At 33.9% G+C, this 19322-nt stretch overlaps 1 protein-coding gene across 1 annotated transcript in view; it reads right to left on the bottom strand.

Moving 5' to 3' along the window:
• LOC129218837 (sulfotransferase 1E1-like) overlaps window positions 1–15853 on the bottom strand; it is a 52823-nt gene extending 36970 nt beyond the window's left edge. Inside the window, exons 1-3 of the mRNA XM_054853159.1 lie at window positions 15841–15853; window positions 12743–12945; window positions 6156–6282 (exon numbers count right to left, since the gene is read on the bottom strand). Coding sequence (XP_054709134.1) covers window positions 6156–6282; window positions 12743–12945; window positions 15841–15853 — 343 coding nt within the window. The remainder of the gene's footprint in view (window positions 1–6155; window positions 6283–12742; window positions 12946–15840) is intronic.
• Between the last annotated feature and the right edge of the window lie 3469 nt (window positions 15854–19322).

Here is a 19322-nt window from a genome sequence, read left to right as displayed (position 1 = left end):
AGATTAAAAATTCCACTAGAATGAATTTTATGTTTGCTTCAGAGAATCCTTAATTCAAAATTTTCATTATCATTACTCTTAATAATATATATTTTTAGTACTTTTTTTTAAAAGAAAGTATAAACCTTTGTTTTATGGCCTATGTTTATCAATGGGTTTTATATTTAATCGTTTGTGAGAGAAATTGCATGAAATTTATTGTTTTACCCTTAACTTTTCCCTAAAGAACAAATAGGGTAAATCAAAGATTTGGAACCTAAGTTAGACCACCCCTTAACAAAACCACCACTAAACAAAAAAAGCATAAAAACCGGTTCACTAAGTGAGACGATATACAAAGTTAATAAAGTACAAATCGATTTAAATGTGAGTATGATATTTGAAGTGTTCCCTCGATTTCATCAAACCTGAACTTGATTAACATTAGACCGCCGAGGTACTATGCTGTTTCAAACAAAAAAAGACTTTTCCTTATCGGTACAGGCAGGCGCGTGCACTGAAATTTCGGAGCCCATCACAAATGATTTTTCCGGGCCCCAATCCATATTCTTTACCCCTATATTTCACCGTTAGTTACAAAAATATTGGGCTCCCTCCAGGCTCAGGCCTGGACCAACAGGTGTCCCTCCCCCCTCCCTGTGCACGCCCCTGCGTACAGGTGTCTTCAAGTATTTATGGAACATTGTACAAAGAAAAAACAAATCCAATGAGTTCAGAACCTCCTCCTTTTTTTGAAGCCTGCTAATTAATATAACCCTAATTTCAAATTGAACTGGCGCCATCGTGAAATAGTAAATCCAGAATATTGGTCAAACTTCAGCAATCATACACAGTTATAATGTATATTATTAAAGAATATGAATTAAATTGTGGGGGAGGGGTGTTCTATATTCAATTCCCCCTCAATTGAACACTAAATATATTTAAAAATTGGAATATTAAATAAAGAACTTTATATTTTAGTGCCTAAATAAAGTCATTTATTAGTAAATAAAATATTAAAGTCATTGATTCAACTTTTAAAGTAGCAAAATATATTTAATTTACTGCTTTGCTACGTAGTAATAAATACATTAGTAACACCTACAATAAAAAATTAACAGGCTGTGCATCGTTGCAAAAAATAATCATCCATGTGCCGCGAGAATTAAATATCATTCAAGAGAAAGCCAAAACCTTAGGTGTGAAAATACATTGATCACAGTAAAAGCACGTGACCGTGACATATGAAATTTAAAGTTTCTTGGATTTCTCCAGGACCCCTTATCAGATCCAGACCAAATTACAATGGGACCATCTGGGAAGTATACCCTTCCAAACAAAAAAAAAATTTTCAAATCGGTCCAGTAGTGTTGGAATAATTGGAAAACACACATAAAAAGCTGCAATACGAAATCATAACCTCCTTTTTTGAAGTCGGTTAATAAGGGCAAAAAATTACATTTAGGGAACATTTATAGGTCACTCAACTTAAGCCAGGGTCAAGTTGAACAGATGTTTAGTATTAGTAGTGACATTTCAAGCAAGGGGTCAGTCATCTTAATGAGATTTTAATTTTCCAGGAATTGATTGGAATAATTTTTACCACAGAAATAGCAGAGCAGAGGAATTTTTGAAAGTAATTGATGAGTTTCTTAGATCAAATTGTAACTCAGGGTACTCTACAGGACGTGATTTTGGATCTAGTTTTCTGTGACATGGAAGGTTCTGTTCAAAGGTTATGTGTAGGGGAACACATTGGAGATAGTGACCACAACAGTATTAGGTTTGGGATTAAATTAGATATGCACAAAGTAGAGAATTTTAGGTTTGAGCCCAATTTCAGAAATACTGATTTTGTGGCACTTAGGTGGAGTTTAAAAGCAGTTTTTCTTCCGGATTGGACAATAGCGATGTGAATCTTCAGTGGGCAGAGTTTAAGAAAAATCTAGCGAAAATGGTTGGGGACCATGTTCCCTTTAATAGAAAGGGTGTCAACACAAAAATTTGGCCGATGTGGTTCTCCAGGGAAACTAAAGACGCTCTAAATTACAAGCAAGGCGCATTTCATAGGTTTAAAGAAACTGGTCACTGTGCAGATAGGCTCCAATATTTTAAGGCAAGGCGTAAATTTAAGTATTTGGTACAGATACAGAAAACAGAGTTGGAGCAAAGACTGGCAGATAACGCAGACTGGAATCCTAAGAGGTTTTTTGCGTACGCTAATTCGGGAAATGTTCTAAATAGTCATATTGGGCTGCTGGTTGATGAGCATGGAATTTTAATTCAGGGCGATAGGATATTGCTAATGTTCTTAATAACTTTTTTCGAGTGTTTTTAACGACAACTGTATCTCAACAGTTGACACCAGCAAGACGCAAGCTATAGTACAGAATGAGGACTTTGTATTTTCCAGGGATGATGTTTTACTTCATTTGAAAAAAATTAAAGAGAATAAGGCCCTGGGACCAGATGATATTTATCCAAAAATTTTAGTTGAATGTGCTATGAATTAGCAGATGCAATTGTAAATATTTTCAATGCTTCTTATAACTTGGAGAGAGTGCCAGAGGATTGGAAGCTGGCTCACATTACACAACTCTTCAAGAAAGGGTCTAAAGGGAGTGTGGAAAATTATAGACCTGTGAGTTTAACTTCGGTGGTTTGCAAAATTTTTGAAACATTGATAAAAATTAAGATAGTAAATTTTTTAGAGACTAATAATCTATTGACTAGTTTTCAGTATGGTTTCAGGAAAGGTAAATCTTGTGCAACTAATTTATTATATTTCTATGACAAAGTTACCATGGCTTTAGACAATAAGAAGCCTGTAGATGTTGTTTACATTGATTTTCAAAAAGCTTTCAATAAGGTACTGCATGTTGCTCTACTTCGCAAATTAGCTGACATAAGAATAGGAGGAAAAATTTTCCTTAGGAAAAAAAACTGGCTGACCGGAAGAAAACAAAGGGTAGTTGTAAGGAGAAATTATTCTAAATGGAGTGAGGTTTTAAGCGGGGTTCCTCAGAGATCAGTGTTAGGGCCTGTTTTGTTCATTATTTTTATAAACGATCTTCATAAAAATATTACTGGGAACATGAATTGTTTTGCTGATGATGTCAAAGTTATGGGGACTGTAGAAAATGAAAAACAAGCAAATCAGCTGCAAGAGGATCTAGATCATGTTATAGAGTGGGCTGGTAAATGGGGTATGGATGTTAATGTTGGGAAATGTCAAGTGCTACATTTAGGGCATGGAAATAAGTGTACAAGTTATTATTTGCAAGGTTCAGTCATTAGTCAGGCAGAAAAAGTTACAGATCTAGGCGTCAAAAAAAGTCAGGATTTCAAGTTTAGTCAACACAGTACAGCATAGCTAGTAACAAAGTCAATAAGATGCTTGGGTTTATCAATAAATCTATTTCAAACAAATCTAAAGAACTGTTTAAGGCTTTCACGGCCGGCGTCAATATGAGGAGATAACATTTCCTGGCTTATTGGCTGTGGTCTAATTGGAGTAGAAATTCCAGACGTTTCGGCTTGCTTTGCTGCAGCCATCATCAGTGGTTTGAGTTTGGTGAGACTGTTATCTCCTCAAATCTAAAGAAGTTTTTCTGCCCGTATATAGAAGTTTGGGAAGACCTCATTTGGAGTATGCTGTTCAGTTTTGGTCTCCTTCTATAGGCTACTGGTACTTGATATTTTGAAGCTCTGTGAAACGATTTGTTTAACAATTGAAATTGAATCTTATGAAAAAAGATATTCAATACACTGTACATGCCTGCTGAAATTTTTAGTAAACATTTATCACGGGCTTTAAACGATTGATAGACAATCACTCTAACTGACACATCTACATTTGTTAGTTTCACAACCGTAGATTTTTTTTCACAGGCAATGAATTAAATCACCTCCTGCTTTGCAAAACACTGAATACGTCATTTGTTAATTAACGAGAAAAAACCGAACAACCTGGAAATGATTAAGAAATGGAATTTTATGACTCTTAACAATTGCCAATAAGATTAAAGTTACAATACATAATATTGAAGTCTTAGAAGCAAGGCTTTATATTTAAATCTTTAGTCTTCACAAAATGCAGAAGGTTTGATTGATCTGTACAATCAAAGCAGAATAAAAAGCTCTCAGATGCAATATTTCAAAGCCAGATCCTGTGCAAACCTAACAGAAAGCAGTGGCATGGAACTCAAATAAAATTTTTACTCATGTGATATTTATAAGGTTTATAGGTAAATTATTTAACAGTTTTTCTCTGATTTGTAGGTAACTTATTTAACTTCAAATGAGTTACCATTCAGATGTTGCAGTTATGTACATGAATTTCTTCACATGACTTTACATTTAATACAAATTCAATTCTGTACAGCGAATTCTACAATACAATTTATTTACTGTACTCTTATGTAAGAGGTTCATCCTGATGTACAACAACCAGTTTTCAAAACAGAAAAAGAGGAAACACGTTAGTTTTAAACTGAGTTATAAAAACTAAAAGTGATACAATTTAATCATTTTTAGCCCATGTACCCTAATAGGGGTTGATTTACATTTGACATTTGTCTGTGTTATGCACAAAAGCTTTACTATTATTTTTAGTTCTCGCCTACTCTCACATTATTTTCTATTCATTCTTGTCTAGCATTAAACATTATTTTAAAACAACTTGCAATAAAAATTTAGGTGCTCATAAAAAAGAAAATTTTTAAGTTCCCTGGAAGAAAAAAAAAGTTATTAATGCATTTTAAAGAAATTTATATACTTTGCAGAGTAGTCATGTACCTTTTACAAGTACTCATCAACTACAGTGATTCCCAACCCGAGGGTGATTGCCCCTGAAGGGCAATTTCGTCCCTCAAGGAGGCAATAAATTTTTGAAGGACAATAGGGGGCACTGAGTATTTAAAAGATAAAATAATAATAAAAAAGCCAACAAATATGAAAATTGAAAATGTACACCAAACTGACTGTCCCGAGTTCTGACTATGAATCACAAGTAAAAAAAAACAAACTGAAGTTCACGAGCTTCCTCCTCATACCCCGGTTGAACCTTAAGGAAATATTTCAACACTAATCACCAAGTTCATGAAATTTCAAATTTCCTGGGGTTTTTTAACTTAAAATGTCAGTGTTTTTAACTATCCCGGATTTCAATTTAAAAAAGAAAATTATTACATAAAACTGTACTTCTGTTTTTGAAAAGTATGTCAATGATCTTAGTTAAGTATTTCCCTACAAGTGGCTATCAATTTCAGTTTGTTGTGTAGAAGAAAGCAAGAAATATATGTAAAAAGGTTCTTTCCTTTATTTATTTATTCTTCTTTTTGTTATTATTATTAGTATTAAGATTAAGAGTGACTGGATAAGATTGCTTTATATATTGTGTACACTTCATTTAAAATTAAAATTTAACATTTATATTTTCAATAATATCGATGTTCACTAGTGCCAACTTAAGGTTTTTTCAAGGAAGAAACGGGGGAGGACGATTAGTGTCAGTCAACCTGTAGAGGGGCCATGGGCTCAAAAAGTTAGGGAACCACTGATCTATTATATTAAAATCTGACTGTATTTATCTATCTATCTATGTCATTCAAACTTTAAGAATGCACAATAAAACCAAGTATCGATAGATTTGCAATATTTTGGGGATCATGCTTGGCCAAATTGCATCATTGTACACTTGTAATTAGCACAGATATTAACTAAAAGCTTCATTTTTTTCCCTCCTTTATTCATCCAAAATCTCACATTCAGCTACTAACAGATTGTCGATCATTTTTTTTCTCTGCTTCAAACTAAACTGACAAGAGGAAAATGAATCTTTTGAGTAAAAGTGGCTTAAGTAAATTTTGATGCTAGCCAATAATGCTCACTTCTAGTGAAAGCCAGTTAAGTAAAGTGTGTTTTTGGTGCAACGCTTTTTCATTTTTTCATTCAAAGGATTGTAATTTATGCTCCAAAAACATCAATTAAAATGCATTCACTAACTGAAGCTGCCTCAGGCCGCAAGTACATGGAGAAGGCAGTGTACTCCCATATTTTGGGCACTCGAGTTGTCTACCAACCTGATCTAAGCAGGTTGAGCGGCCATAGGTGGCTAATCTAGGCACCCTGAGCGCTAAAAAACAAAGAAAAATTAAACAAAAAGTTCTTACCTTCATCATTCAAAAAATCTTGAAAGAAATTGGAAAAATCACCAACATAATCTGTCATAGTCATCATTCTAACAAAATGATAATAGGAAACAGCCACATCTTTTGGATTTCTCATCATGTAAATTATCTAGCAAAAAATTTCCAAACATTTGTCAGTACTTCAAACTAAATGCATTACCTAATTAAAAATAATTTGACAAGAAATAAATTTACCACATTGACATGCATTAATGAAATAGATCAATGTATCCGTTTCAGATGCAGATCATTAAAATTTCAGCAAATATGATGAAAAAACAGCAGGAATGGAATTAATGGGATATCTAGACACAGATTTAATGGTTAAAAATTTTCTAAGTTAAATCCTTTTACTGAGAGTTGTATCCTCATTTCAGTTTTAATTCTCCACCCACCAAGAGAAATCAGTTTAAAAAAAATCTTCAGAGATGAATATGTAAATCCTTTATGAAAATAGTAGTAACTATGAATACTCTCAGTTTTTAAAGATGTTTATTTGTGAATAAGTAATTTAAGACTAAAAATACAAAACTTTAAGTAATACTACAAAATTTTGAAACTAAATTTTATATATATTAATTTTTCAAACAATAAAATCAATTTAATTTCATCAAAATAATTATTAATAACTAAGGTTTACAACATAAATGCTAAAAATAAACTTTATACTGAATTTCAAAGCTTAAAAAATCAAATAATAAAAGTTTATAAAACTTTGAGAGAGAAATTTCCAAAGCATAAACCAGAGACAGAAATAGCAGACTACTAGACAGGGCCCAACTTCCAAATAAGCAGAGTAGGAAGTTGTTTAGGGCGACAAAATTTTAAATTAACCACTTTTTTTTACTATTCTTGAAAACAAAATATCACAGAGTATTTAGATTTTTTATGGTGAGATGACTTTCTTATCATTAAATTTTATCACTACATCAAGAAGGGATAAACAATGGAGGCGGTGAATCCCCAGAATACATATTAATGCTAAATTACAGGCATATTTAATTTTATTTGAAATCTTTATTACATCTGTAAATGAAACTTCAATAAATATAGAAAATTCGGGAAGGTTTGTGAGTGACTGAAGATCTGCGATGCCATTTGTATGCAATATGCAGTGCATCCAAGATTTTTTTTGCAATGTGAGCATTTTGAGGCTCATAGAAGTGAGGGCAATACCTTGGTTTTATACCGAAAAGTAACAGAAAAAATTTGAAAGAAAAAAACAGGGAAAAAAAAGATTGCCTGATGATTTTTTAAAATATTTTAGGGGGGAGTACCATCCTGAGGGTCCCTCCTTGCTACAAATGTTCATACTTTTGAACTATTATCTCTTCTCTAGTCTCTCAAAAGAATATTCACAGTTACTATAATGCTCTCTTCCGCTCCAAATAAAACAATGGCTATAAAACTGTCAACAACTGAAAAAAAAATGGGAGGGAGGGGGCACTATCTCCAAAATGGAGAGAGATGGGTGAAAACGGGGGTCATATTTGGATTCAGGAGTTTATTTTACATAGGAATCAGCAAGAATGGTATCAGAAGCATTTTGAGAGTTTTTTTTGCTGCTCAATGTAATTAGACTTTGTTTTTCATTAGCTTGAATTTTGAAATCATTTTTAAGGAAGCTTTAGAAGAGACATTCAAGGTAAGTAGATAGAAATTTCAAACGGAGGGGAGAAGGGTCGGCAGATTTTAAGTCTGCTAAATTCGGCTCTGCTACTAGAAGTATCTTCAAAATGACTTCCGTCTAGTCAACTGTTGAAATTCTTCCAAAAATAAATTGAAATCTCTCTCTTTTTTAGAAAATTTTGAAATTGGTGTCTTTTTTTGTGACCACAAAAGATAAAACCAGGTATTTTCATGAAGTAAATTCTGATGTGGCACGGCTCTGCAATAATAGGTGGAGTGCAGATGTTATATCAATCAATAGGAGATTCGGTGAGCTTCCAGATATCCGAGTAAAAATATCATATGGCAGTGCTTTTACTGGTGTAGTCTTAGCACGAAATTGCTTAACGTGAAATATCGCTTCACATGAAATACTTGTTTGGTCCCATGAGTTAACAATCACTGATCATTATCCGGTTCACACAAAGTAATTAGTATCATGGTTCATGTGTCCTAACATGTGACTACATATGCTGCTATTGAAAATCTTGTCAACTATAAGGCTTGTAAATGAGACTTTTGGGAAAAATTTCTGTCAGCAGACATTCATCATAAATTGAGGAAGTGAGAAGCAAAGGGATGTAAGTGGACATTTTCAAGTTTTGAGTAAAACACTTTTAAAGATAATATCCTAGGTAGGCTTTCATTGAAAGTTTTTTTAAATCATGCTGTATAGCAGCAACTAACAGGGCTACTAGTACCATCTCTTGCCCCAAGACAGAAGAGAGGTTCACCTACCCTGGGTGCTGGTTATCTCCAAATTTTTAATTTTTCCACTTACATCCCTCCCCCCCCCCACACACACACTGCCTCAATTGTAAATTGCAAAAGGCTTAAATGCAATGACAGGTTGGTTGACCCTACAGTTGCCTGAGCTTTATGCACAGGGGCAGGGGCGGACTAGCTGCCTTTGGCCCAGTCGGCAAAAGAATATTGCGGCCCACCTCTGTGATTTGAAAGAGTTAAATTAAACAGTACCGGATCTTGATTCTTCCGAGTCGAGCAAACACATTAAACTACCGCTAGTTCCTATTTACCTTTAAGTTTATAAATCAAGTTTTAGGTTCTAAAAAAAGAAAAATGTGAAATGTAAAATAAAGCTAACACTGATTTTTTTTTATGTGGCTTGAAAGAAGGATACTAATGGTTATAAGTCTGAAAAGGCACATCTTTAGGCTTCTATACTGACAACAAAGGAAGGATACGAGGAAAGGAAAGCATCAGGTAAATCCCACCGGAAAGTTTTCGAAATTGGTTGATTTATGTAGGTCTAAGGAGAAAAGAATCGGGAGAAGGGGTTCCACTTCCCTTCCAAGTGATATTTTCAAAGTTGATGTCAAAAACCGCAATTTTAGAATTTTTGGTAACGAGAGAAGAGGAAAAAGAAGGGGTCCCCCACACACAATTTTGTTTTCTTAACTTTTTTTTTTTAATGAAGTCCATTTTAGTCTATTTTTGTTTATAACAAAATGTCAAGGCTCTTCCCGGTAATTCTCCGAAATGGGAATTTTTAGAAATGCAATTTTAGGCTACCCTTGGTAAAATTAATGGAACAGGGAAGCATCAAGAGATCTCTACAAAAACGTTTAGACTTTGAACTATTAAAAACGCAAAACTATCTTTGGTCACATTTGAGACAATAGGAGGATCAACAATCTCATTTGAAAGCATTTTAAAGACTGAAGCATACTCGACCAAATTTTAAACTACATTTAGTTCTTACAGGGAATATGGAAACTCTCTTTTGGAACTTCTCGACATTGAAATTTTAAAAACATAATCTTATAATATGTTTGGAAACATTAAAAGGAGAGGAAACAATTTTCCCCGAGTATTTCCTCCAAGATTTTTTACGAAGAAGCCGTCCCTTTCCGCTTTTAAATTAACTTCCACTCTTAACTTAATCAACTCTCCTCGCCTCTTAAAAATTTAAACAAAACTTCACAAAAGCAAATTTGTTTCCAAGAGATAAAAATTCACACAAGCCTGTCCTTGAAACACTTATTCATGAGAATTGGATTAGAATATATCTGAATGTTTTTTGCATTAACTTTAAAACTAAACATCAAAAAGATTTTTAATATTAAAAAAAATAATTACTACCGAAAACACTTGAACTTTGTATGTACCTAGTGTACCAAAAAGTAAAAGAAGCACCTTTTTTATTTGACAAAACTTCTCTTAAAAAGCACCTTTTTGTTTGAAAGCAGACTGCCCCCTTTTTTGGTCTGAGGGAAACATTAGATCCCTCTGGGCATTTTTTTCTGGAACTGAAATCTTTTAGGCTATAGTGCAGAAAAAAGGGTTACGCAGCTCTCCCAAGGAAATTTCTATAAGTGAAATTTTAAGCTATCTTTAGTGACATTAAGGGAATGGGGAAGGTTCGCAAACTTTGTGGGGCAATTTTTCGAAATTTAAATCTGAAAAATACAAATGAGGGCCTTGATGCAAGAACCAGGTAAGTCCAGACTCACTCATTTTTGGTAAGACCAACAAATAACATCATGTGTCCGACAGAAAGAGCAATATCTTTCCCACAATATTTGCTACAAAGCAGAGGTCTGATCTTATATTAGTGTCTCGTTGTTGCACCAATCAGAACATCTGTATTCTCCACACGCAAAACTGAATTGAAAAAAAGGAAAAAGTTTGGATGTAACTGGTTCTTGCATCAAAGCCCTCAATTGTAGACTTAAGACTAACGTTGGTGAGTTTAGAACTACAAAGGGACCTTATACTTCAAATACTTCTGGACCCCATTTAGTCTAAATCTGGCCCTGATTACATCTAATGCTGCTCAAAAATAACCTTGCCCCCCCCCCCCCTTGAACTCAGTCCTAAGCCCGCCTATATTCAGGAACTCTCCCTTCTAAGTTGAAATTTTGTTCTGTTTCACATTCAGTTTATCCTACTCCAGATTTGCATTCCCGTATGCAATTCCGAGATGTAAATACTCATATAGCGACAATTTACAATACATCAATGAAATCTCTTGCCTACTGACAGCATTTAGTTGAATCTGACATAAACAGTGAATACAAGGGGCATGTACAGAAATTTTGGAGCCAGTCACAAATGACTTTTACGGGTCACCCCTCCATCTTGTTTACCCCCTACGTCCCTACATACATTTCACCCCTCATTAAAAAAAATCTCAGGCTCCCTTCAGGCTCGGAACCGGGCCAACAGATGTCCCTTATCTCTCTCTCCCCCCCCCTTCCCTGTGTATACCGTCATTGCCTCAGATCAACAGTAAGATATTTAATCCTAGAAATAACACTAAGATATCTTATTGTTGCTCTGAGGCGAATCAACATCCCAAAGCATAGCCCACTAATTTACGGCAGGGCTGGGGCCATTTTGTCTAATGGTGTAGACCCCTTTAATTTTTGTAAATAGATGTACAAATATAAGTATTTTTAGTACTGGGCCCTTTATCAGGGCGTGTCAGACCCCAATTTCTCTGGCCCCCTCCCGTTTCCTCAAAGTGGGAGCCATGGCCCCAAGAGCTGTAAAAACTTAGAGCTCTTGGAGAGAAAGTTGATAAGAGAGGAAAGGAATTGCATGAGTGGACTTCAGCTATTTACTTTGCTCCCTGCTTAGGATTGAAAAAAAGTAAACCTGTTTCCAAACTTTTTTTCACAGAAAGTAAACAAATTACATGTTTTTTTTTTTAAATGTTACTATTAGGACACTAAAAATGTTAGGTGTGAATTCAAATGTTTTTCAAGTTTAATAAAAAAAAAAAATGCTGGTGGCCCAGTTGGCAGTCGGTCCAATCAGGAATGCCCCACTAGCCGATCTGGTCACAATGTTATATGCAAGAGTCAAAATACCATGCAGTAAAATATAATGAAAAGGTCCTGAATTTAAATGGCAACTACGTTAAAAAACCCAAGAACAGTTGCATCTTCAAGACATGAATTAAAAAATTCCTTTAACTATACATAGATAGGTTTTTTTTATTCTGAGCTTTATACTACCAGATAGAAATGTATTATTATGAACTAGCCTACAGTAAACTCAGTTATCTGTGAGTGCTTAACCGTGAAGCAGCCTTTCACACTTATTTTTATTTATTTTTTTAAAGGCAATAATAAATTGAATGTAGTTAAAAACACACATTTTATCTTAAGAAGTGCAAAACATCTTTTTTTTTTAGATATTCCTATTTCTTTTTTTCCCTCTTTTCCAATGACATAACTTTGCACAGTCGCCGAAATCTGACTAGTTGAAACCTGAGTTTTAAATCTGCACTACTTATTACTTTAGAACTGCACTATTTACTGGTTTTTAGATCTGCACTATTTACTGATGGTTAGATCTGCACTATTTACTGATTTTTAGATCTACACTACTTGTATGCATAAACGGGTGAGTGGATCAGTCTTGAACAAAATGTACGCACCTCCCAAGTGTGTTTTTGCCACAACCTTGTTTTATCTGTTGCAGGTAATCTAGTTGCATGATTTGCTTGCATATGTGTGTAATCTGTACAATAATGAACAATCCTTTTTTAGCTTTTATATGCATTTTTACGTACACTTATTAAATGCTGTACTTTAAATGTGTGCAAGTGTTATTAGTATTTTTAAGCTATTGCTTACACTAGCATCATTTTTACCTAGTTCGCAGATTATCTGCGAATTCACATCCGCGGCTACCAAGCCACCCTATTCCACAGACAATCATGAGTTTACTGTATATAAAAGCTATAAACCGAAATTTAAAAATTAAATTATACAAAATAAATTAAAATTTAATGTACTTTAAATTGAGTTTAAGTTAAACTCAAAAAGTAAATTGATTAAATAAACTAAAAGCACAGGAATATTTTTTGAATTTTCTGATAAAATTGCATAAATTAATAAAATAAAAATAAACTCAGTGCACATATTTACCCGAGGCTTCTTCTGATGTACACTTTCTGGTAACAAGGAATATGGCAAGTGAGTTTTCAAAAACCTCTGTTCAGTAATTTTTTCAATTGATGATAAACCTGGGTATATAAACTCTAAATATGGAAATCGATCTTCAATGCTAGTTTCAGACTTTTCAATACCCTTCATGATAGAATATACAATTTCTTGAAGCCATGTAGTTCCTGGGCGAAATTCATTAAAAAGGGATTAAAAAAGGAAATTGTTTTGTATAAATACAAATAAATACAAATACAAAAGTGACGACCAGCAACAAGCTCTGGGCCCAGCTAGGCTGGTCCTAGTCAATTTACAAACTCCAGTGAAGAACAATGACCCTTTTAAAACTATCTACTCCCTTGTTCATTACCACCTCTTCCGGTAAGCTGTTCCAAGTTTCCACCCTGCTAAAATAATAATTTTTCCTGATATCAATGTTAGCTTGAGATTTAAATACCTTAAAACAATGACCCCTTGTCCTGCTAAACTTTAGCCCTGTAACATCTTTCATTTTAATAAATTTAAACAACTGAATGACTAAACTTTACTGTTGACTAAACTTTAAATCCTGACTTATTTAAACGTCCAGATCAGTAACTTTTTCTGCCTGACTAATGACTGAACCTTGCAAATAATAGCTTGTACACTTGTTTCCATGCCCTAAATGTAGCACTTGACATTTCCGAACAGTAACAGCCATACCCCAATTATCAGCCCATTCCATAATATGATCTAAATCCTCTTGCAGCTGATTTGCTTCTTCTTCATTTTCTACAATCTCCATAACTTTGACATCATCAGCAAAACAATTCATGCTCCCAGAAATATTTTTATGAACATCATTAATAGAAACTATGAACAAAACAGGCTCTAACACTGATCCCTGAGGAACCCCGCTTAAAACCTCACTCCATTTAGAATAATTTCCCCTTACAACTACCCTTTGTTTCCTTCCGATCAGCCAGTTTTTTACTCAAATAAAAAATTTTCCCTCCTATTCCTATATCAGCTAGTTTGCTAAGTAGAGCAACATGTGGTACCTTATCGAAAGCTCTTTGAAAATCAATATAAACAACATCTACAGGCTTCTTATTGTTTAAAGCCATGGTTACTTTGTTATTGAAATGTAATAAATTAATTGCACAAGATTTACCTTTCCTGAAACCATACTGAAAACTAGTCAATAAATTATTAGTCTCTAAAAAATTTACTATCTTAATTTTTGTCAATGTTTCAAAAATTTTGCAAACCACTGAAGTTAGACTCACAGGTCTATAATTTTCCGCGCTCCTTTTAGACCTTTTCTTGAACAGCGGTGTAATGTTAGCCAGCTTCCAATCCTCTGGCACTGTCCCCGTGTTATAAGAAGCATTGAAAATATTTATAGTTACATCTTCTAATTCCTCTGCACACTCAACAAAAATTTTTGGATAAATATCATCTGGTCCCGGAGTCATAGTCTGTTTATTTATTTATTTATTTATTTATTTTTTTTTGAATGAAGTAAAACATTATCCCTGGAAAATACAAAGTCCTCAAGTTGTACTAATTAAATAGTAAATTAAAAACATTTTATTATTAGAAAGCAAAAAAAAAATCTTTTTTATTATTGAAAAATAAGTTATATTGATGATGAAAAAACGTTTCTTATTTTAGTTATTTTTGTAAAAAGTTTCCCCGTTCTGCAACATTACAACTAAGGAAGCTACATTTATTCCAAAATAAAGCTAAAAACATAATTTTATCTCTTCATTTAAATTTAATTTTATTTTAAACATAGGTTTGTTAAAATTAATGAAAACTCCTGCAACAAAACTTACATAGAAAATTTTTACATTAATGTCACTTAAGCACATTCCAACAAGATCAACATCCCATGGAAAGGAAAGACAGGGTTTCCATTTTAGAGTTCAGATTTTCCATTCAAAGATTTAAATTTTAGCAGGCTCTAAAATTTAAATTTTGGAATAGAAAATGGAATTGTACGTTTTCTTTGATGATGTTAGAGAAAGGAATGCTTTCAGAGACTCTCAACCCCCCTCCCCCCCGTCAAAATCAATCTTAAACAAAATTTTCAACAATATTTACTAATGATGTTTTTTAACAATGGGAGTCGGAACTGCTCTCCTAGAATTTTTTGGAAATTGAGGTTCGAAAACGCAATATCAAACGATCTTTTCTCTTTTTTTGATGTAGGGGTGATTGGTGACTCTAGCGAGGAAACGTTTCGAAATTGAAGACCAAAAAATTGTTGCACATCTTTTTTGACATTCGGGAAATGGATGGGGTTTAGCCATTCTTCTCCAAAATGGTTTTGATATTGAAGACTTAAACATGCAATCGGAAGCCCTGATGACATCAAGAGAAGGGATAGGGTTCGGCAACTCTCTTCTGTAGATGTTTCAAAATTGAATTCGTAACAAAACTGTTTTGGATTATTTTAATAATACTGAAGAAGGGCTGATATCGGGTTGAGCTCTTAGGAAAAAATTTCAAAATTGAGGTCCAAAAAACAAAATCTTAGACGGTTTTCAATGAGCTGAGAGGAGGGCTGAAATCAGGGTCAGTGCAGAGAAAAATTTTAGAACTTAAGGTCCCAAAAACGAAATTTCCGACACTCTCTTATGATGTGGAAGTGAGACTTAAAAGGTCAGTCACCTGAAAATAAATTTGCATTTGGACTACCTCTAATGCATCTGATATTGCTGGGTGACAGGATGGGGTTTAAAGACTCTCCTCCGGAAACCTTTTGAAAATTTAGATCCTCTTTAAAATGTTGGGAGAGGGGGGAGGGAGCGAGGATGCTCCTGGACAAATACAACCCTGGCTGCTGTGCTCAGGGCCAGATTAGTCATAGAGCAGAAGTAGCAAATGCTACAGGTCACGCACTTCTGCCCCCCCCCCCCACTCTGAGAGAAAAAAAAAATCAGAAAAAATTCATGTTTTAAAATTCTTCACTCTTTTCCCGTTCTTTCTTTTTTCAGATCTACTTTTCTCAGCAAACATAAATATTCAGGTTAAATTTAAAATCCTTATTCTCATCATCAGAGCCCACAATTCCAATGTATACCGAATAATACCATCCTGGGCCATTACCATTGGTGCTTGGGAGGGGGGTTCTCATTTCTTTTGGAGGCTGTAAGAACCTTCAAAATGACAAAGATTGAGAACTGTCACCACATGTGTGATTTCATCTTTATATAATGCAGAAACATTTACGAGAACTGATCTTTCTGTGAGTGCTTTGAAACTTATTGTCATTGCAAAACATCTGGGCATCGGAGACAAAAAGCTTGAACCACCCTTCGAAATAATTTTTGCTAGAACCATTTTTGCTGTCTCACTAAACCTTACTTACCTTTTAGAATTACTCAACAATTTTTCACATCAATATTTGATCTTTGGAGGATATGCTTTAGTGACTAAAATGTCACTATGTGTTGCTAAAGATAATCTTGGGCGACTATAAGAAGAGTGCCCAGTTAGGTGGATCACGGTGCAGACTGGGTCATTGAAGATCTTTTTAAGGGGGGGGGCAATCTCGCTCTTGGGGCTTTGGAACGGTGCCATTGCTTTTTGGGAGGGCAACCTCTAACTATAAAACCAATTTTCAAAGAAAAAAAAGCTTAAGAGCAAATATATTTCTTAAAGTGAAAGAGGTGACCTGTTTTGAACACATTGATTATATCTCATTCTGTTCTTTTATCTCGTCAAATGCTAAACAAATAAACTTTCGCATGTACCAGTAATGGTAAAACTGCATCTCACCAACAGTTGCAAGTATACTTTTGATCAATGGGTTAGTAGGGCAACCTGAACTTTTCTTCTGAGTGAGGTTTCTGATCATAATCGGCCTTGTAAGTACCATATAAACTAAGGTATTAAGGTTCACAATACTGTCGGATCCCGCTACAAACGCGATCTGACTTACACCAAATGGCTATAACATGAGTTTTTCATTGAGTAATGATTTTTTTTATTGTCGACACAAATTGCTCGCCTGCAACATGAAATTTTTTTGAAAGGAGCGGCGGAGCGTTAGAATAGGCTTCGTTGACACTAAATATTGGTTTTATGAATGGACTTTCATCTCTTTAGCATTTCTGAAAGCAGAAGGTCACACACTGTATTAGTCTAAACAAACACTTTGCTTCAGCTTATACAAATAACAGCTCTGATTCTTAACTTTTTTTTTTTTCATTTTACGTAGGAGGCAGTGAAAAGCAAAGGGATGCAAGCGGACATTTTCAAGTTTTGAGTAAAATACATTTTAAGATAAGGTCCTAGGTAGGCTTTCATTGAAAAAAATTTCTAAATCATGCTGTATAACACAGCACTTACCAGGGCTAAAAGTACTATATCTTGCCCCAAGACAGTGGAGAGGTTCACCTACCATTTGTACTAGTTAACTAAAAAATTTTAATTTTGCCACTTGCATCCCTTTGCTTCTCACTGCCTCATATGAACGTTGATAAAATAGAAGGGCTCCCAAACGCGCTTTTTTGTCTAAAGTAGGGAAAAGAAAAAAAGGAAGTTTCTGACCATTAAAGAAAAGGTCAATATTCTCAATATGCTTGAACAATTAAAAAGTGTTTCGAAGGTTGCACAACAATTAGGTATGAGTGAATCTCTGATACGTACCAATTAAAATTCAAGAAAAACCAAATCCAAAAACGTTCAGAGCTTAGTTTTAATGAAGCTCTCATAGTAGTGTCCGAGCAAAATACAAATATCATGAAAATTGAAGCTGCTCTTTCATTGTGACTTAAAAAGGCCAGAAAGAGGGGGTGTTCTCACACTGCATAAACTATCATCTTCATCATTTTAAAAAATTATAATTAAGTTCACAATATCTACTTGCTATTATAATGCAGTAATGTATTTAATGTAGGTACCATACTGTTATAATTGATGTCTCTCATTGATCATTGGTTTTGAGCTTCATAACAGTAATTTATGTTAAATAGTAACGCTTTTTCTAAAATACCAGGGGGTCTGTCCAGGATTTTTCACAGGGTCCGTTTTTTGTGAAAAATCAAATATTTTTGTGAAAAAAGAATTAAATTTGTGAAAAATCAAAAAATTTCGCCAAAAAAAAAAAAAAATTTGTTAAAACGAAATTTTAGAATTTAGAGATGGCACAAACTGCATCAATTAAACTTAAAGTTGAGTGTTTTCCTCTTCTATGGCGAGAAAATCATTCTGGATTTTTTTTCTGATATTTGGCGGGGGGGGGGGGCATCGCTCTTTCAAGTATCAATATTTATCTACCATTCTGCATTATGTTGAATTTGTATACTAGATATATTTCTGTACAATATTTAAAATAATTGTAACAAAAATATAAATAAATTAAACAAAATTCAGAATAGGGTTCAGCATTCAACTTTTTGACCCAAGACACTCTTAAAAAGCACAGAATTTCATTTAAAACTTATAAATTCCGTGATTTTAACAAAAATAAAGAGATATTTCAATTGTTTACCTCTTAACAAAGCGTAATAATCATCAAAAATTCGAAAAATCGGATTCCCATAGCGGATTCAAAGAGATCGCAATTCTCAAAGTGAAGGCATCAAAAGTATAAAAACGGCTTGTAAAAGAAATATTTTTGATAAAATTATTTTAAAATTGCATTTTAAGAGTCCTTATGATAACATATCATTAATATCTGTGGACACAGTTGACCCCCCCCCCCCCCCCAAAAAAAAAAAAAATAATAATAAAATAAAATAAACCATCTATTCAGCATTTTAAGTTTTGACTCATAACAGAAAAATGGAATTTTGCTTTAAAAACTTGAAATGAGAGTTCTAACAGAAATAAAGAGACTTTTCATTTATTTGAATCCTAATAAAGCGAAGTTAGCTTGAAAAAAGAACAAAATATGATTCTCATATCGGATGTTAAAAGATTGCATTTTTCAAAATGTAGACATCTAAAGAAAAAACGGTAATTAAAAGAGTTTATTTAAAGTTAATCATCCTTGTTAGCATCGAAAAATCAAAATCCATATAATTTTCCTCCCAAAATAACAAACATCGCACCGCACCGTAAAAACGCAAATATTGACTAGCCGACAAAATGATGAGAATATTTTCTAATCAAGTTATTATAAAGGTTCAACGCCAGACGCTAAGTGGTGATAGTTTTGAAGTTGGTAACCCTATCTGAAGCGATCATATTTTTTCCTCACCCTTACTATCCCTTTGCAGTTCTAAGTTCAATTTCGCAGATATATATTATTATTGTTTATTAAATCATGAGCGGGGGGGGGGGGGGAGTGCTTACCAATGCCTTTCAGAAAAGATTACAACAACACCGCTGCTAATTAGCTGTGATAAAACAAACAACCATTATATTTATTTGACAGTAGCAATTATTTATCGCTTGCAGGAGCATCGCAAGAGTGCCGATTTTTTCTTTCTTTTTTTCGAAATTAGCCGATCTTGTATAAGCTGATCCCTCTAACTTGACTTAAAAAAAGGTTCCAAAAATGATCGGTTTATACACAGAAATATGCATTATTTTGCTTTCAAATTTGCTCTTTCAATAAACAATT

Source organism: Uloborus diversus, chromosome 3 (genome assembly GCF_026930045.1).
Source record: "Uloborus diversus isolate 005 chromosome 3, Udiv.v.3.1, whole genome shotgun sequence".
NCBI classification, from domain to species: Eukaryota; Metazoa; Arthropoda; class Arachnida; order Araneae; family Uloboridae; genus Uloborus; species Uloborus diversus.
Note: the sequence above shows the minus strand (reverse complement) of the source record. Positions and strands in the feature narration are given on the sequence as shown.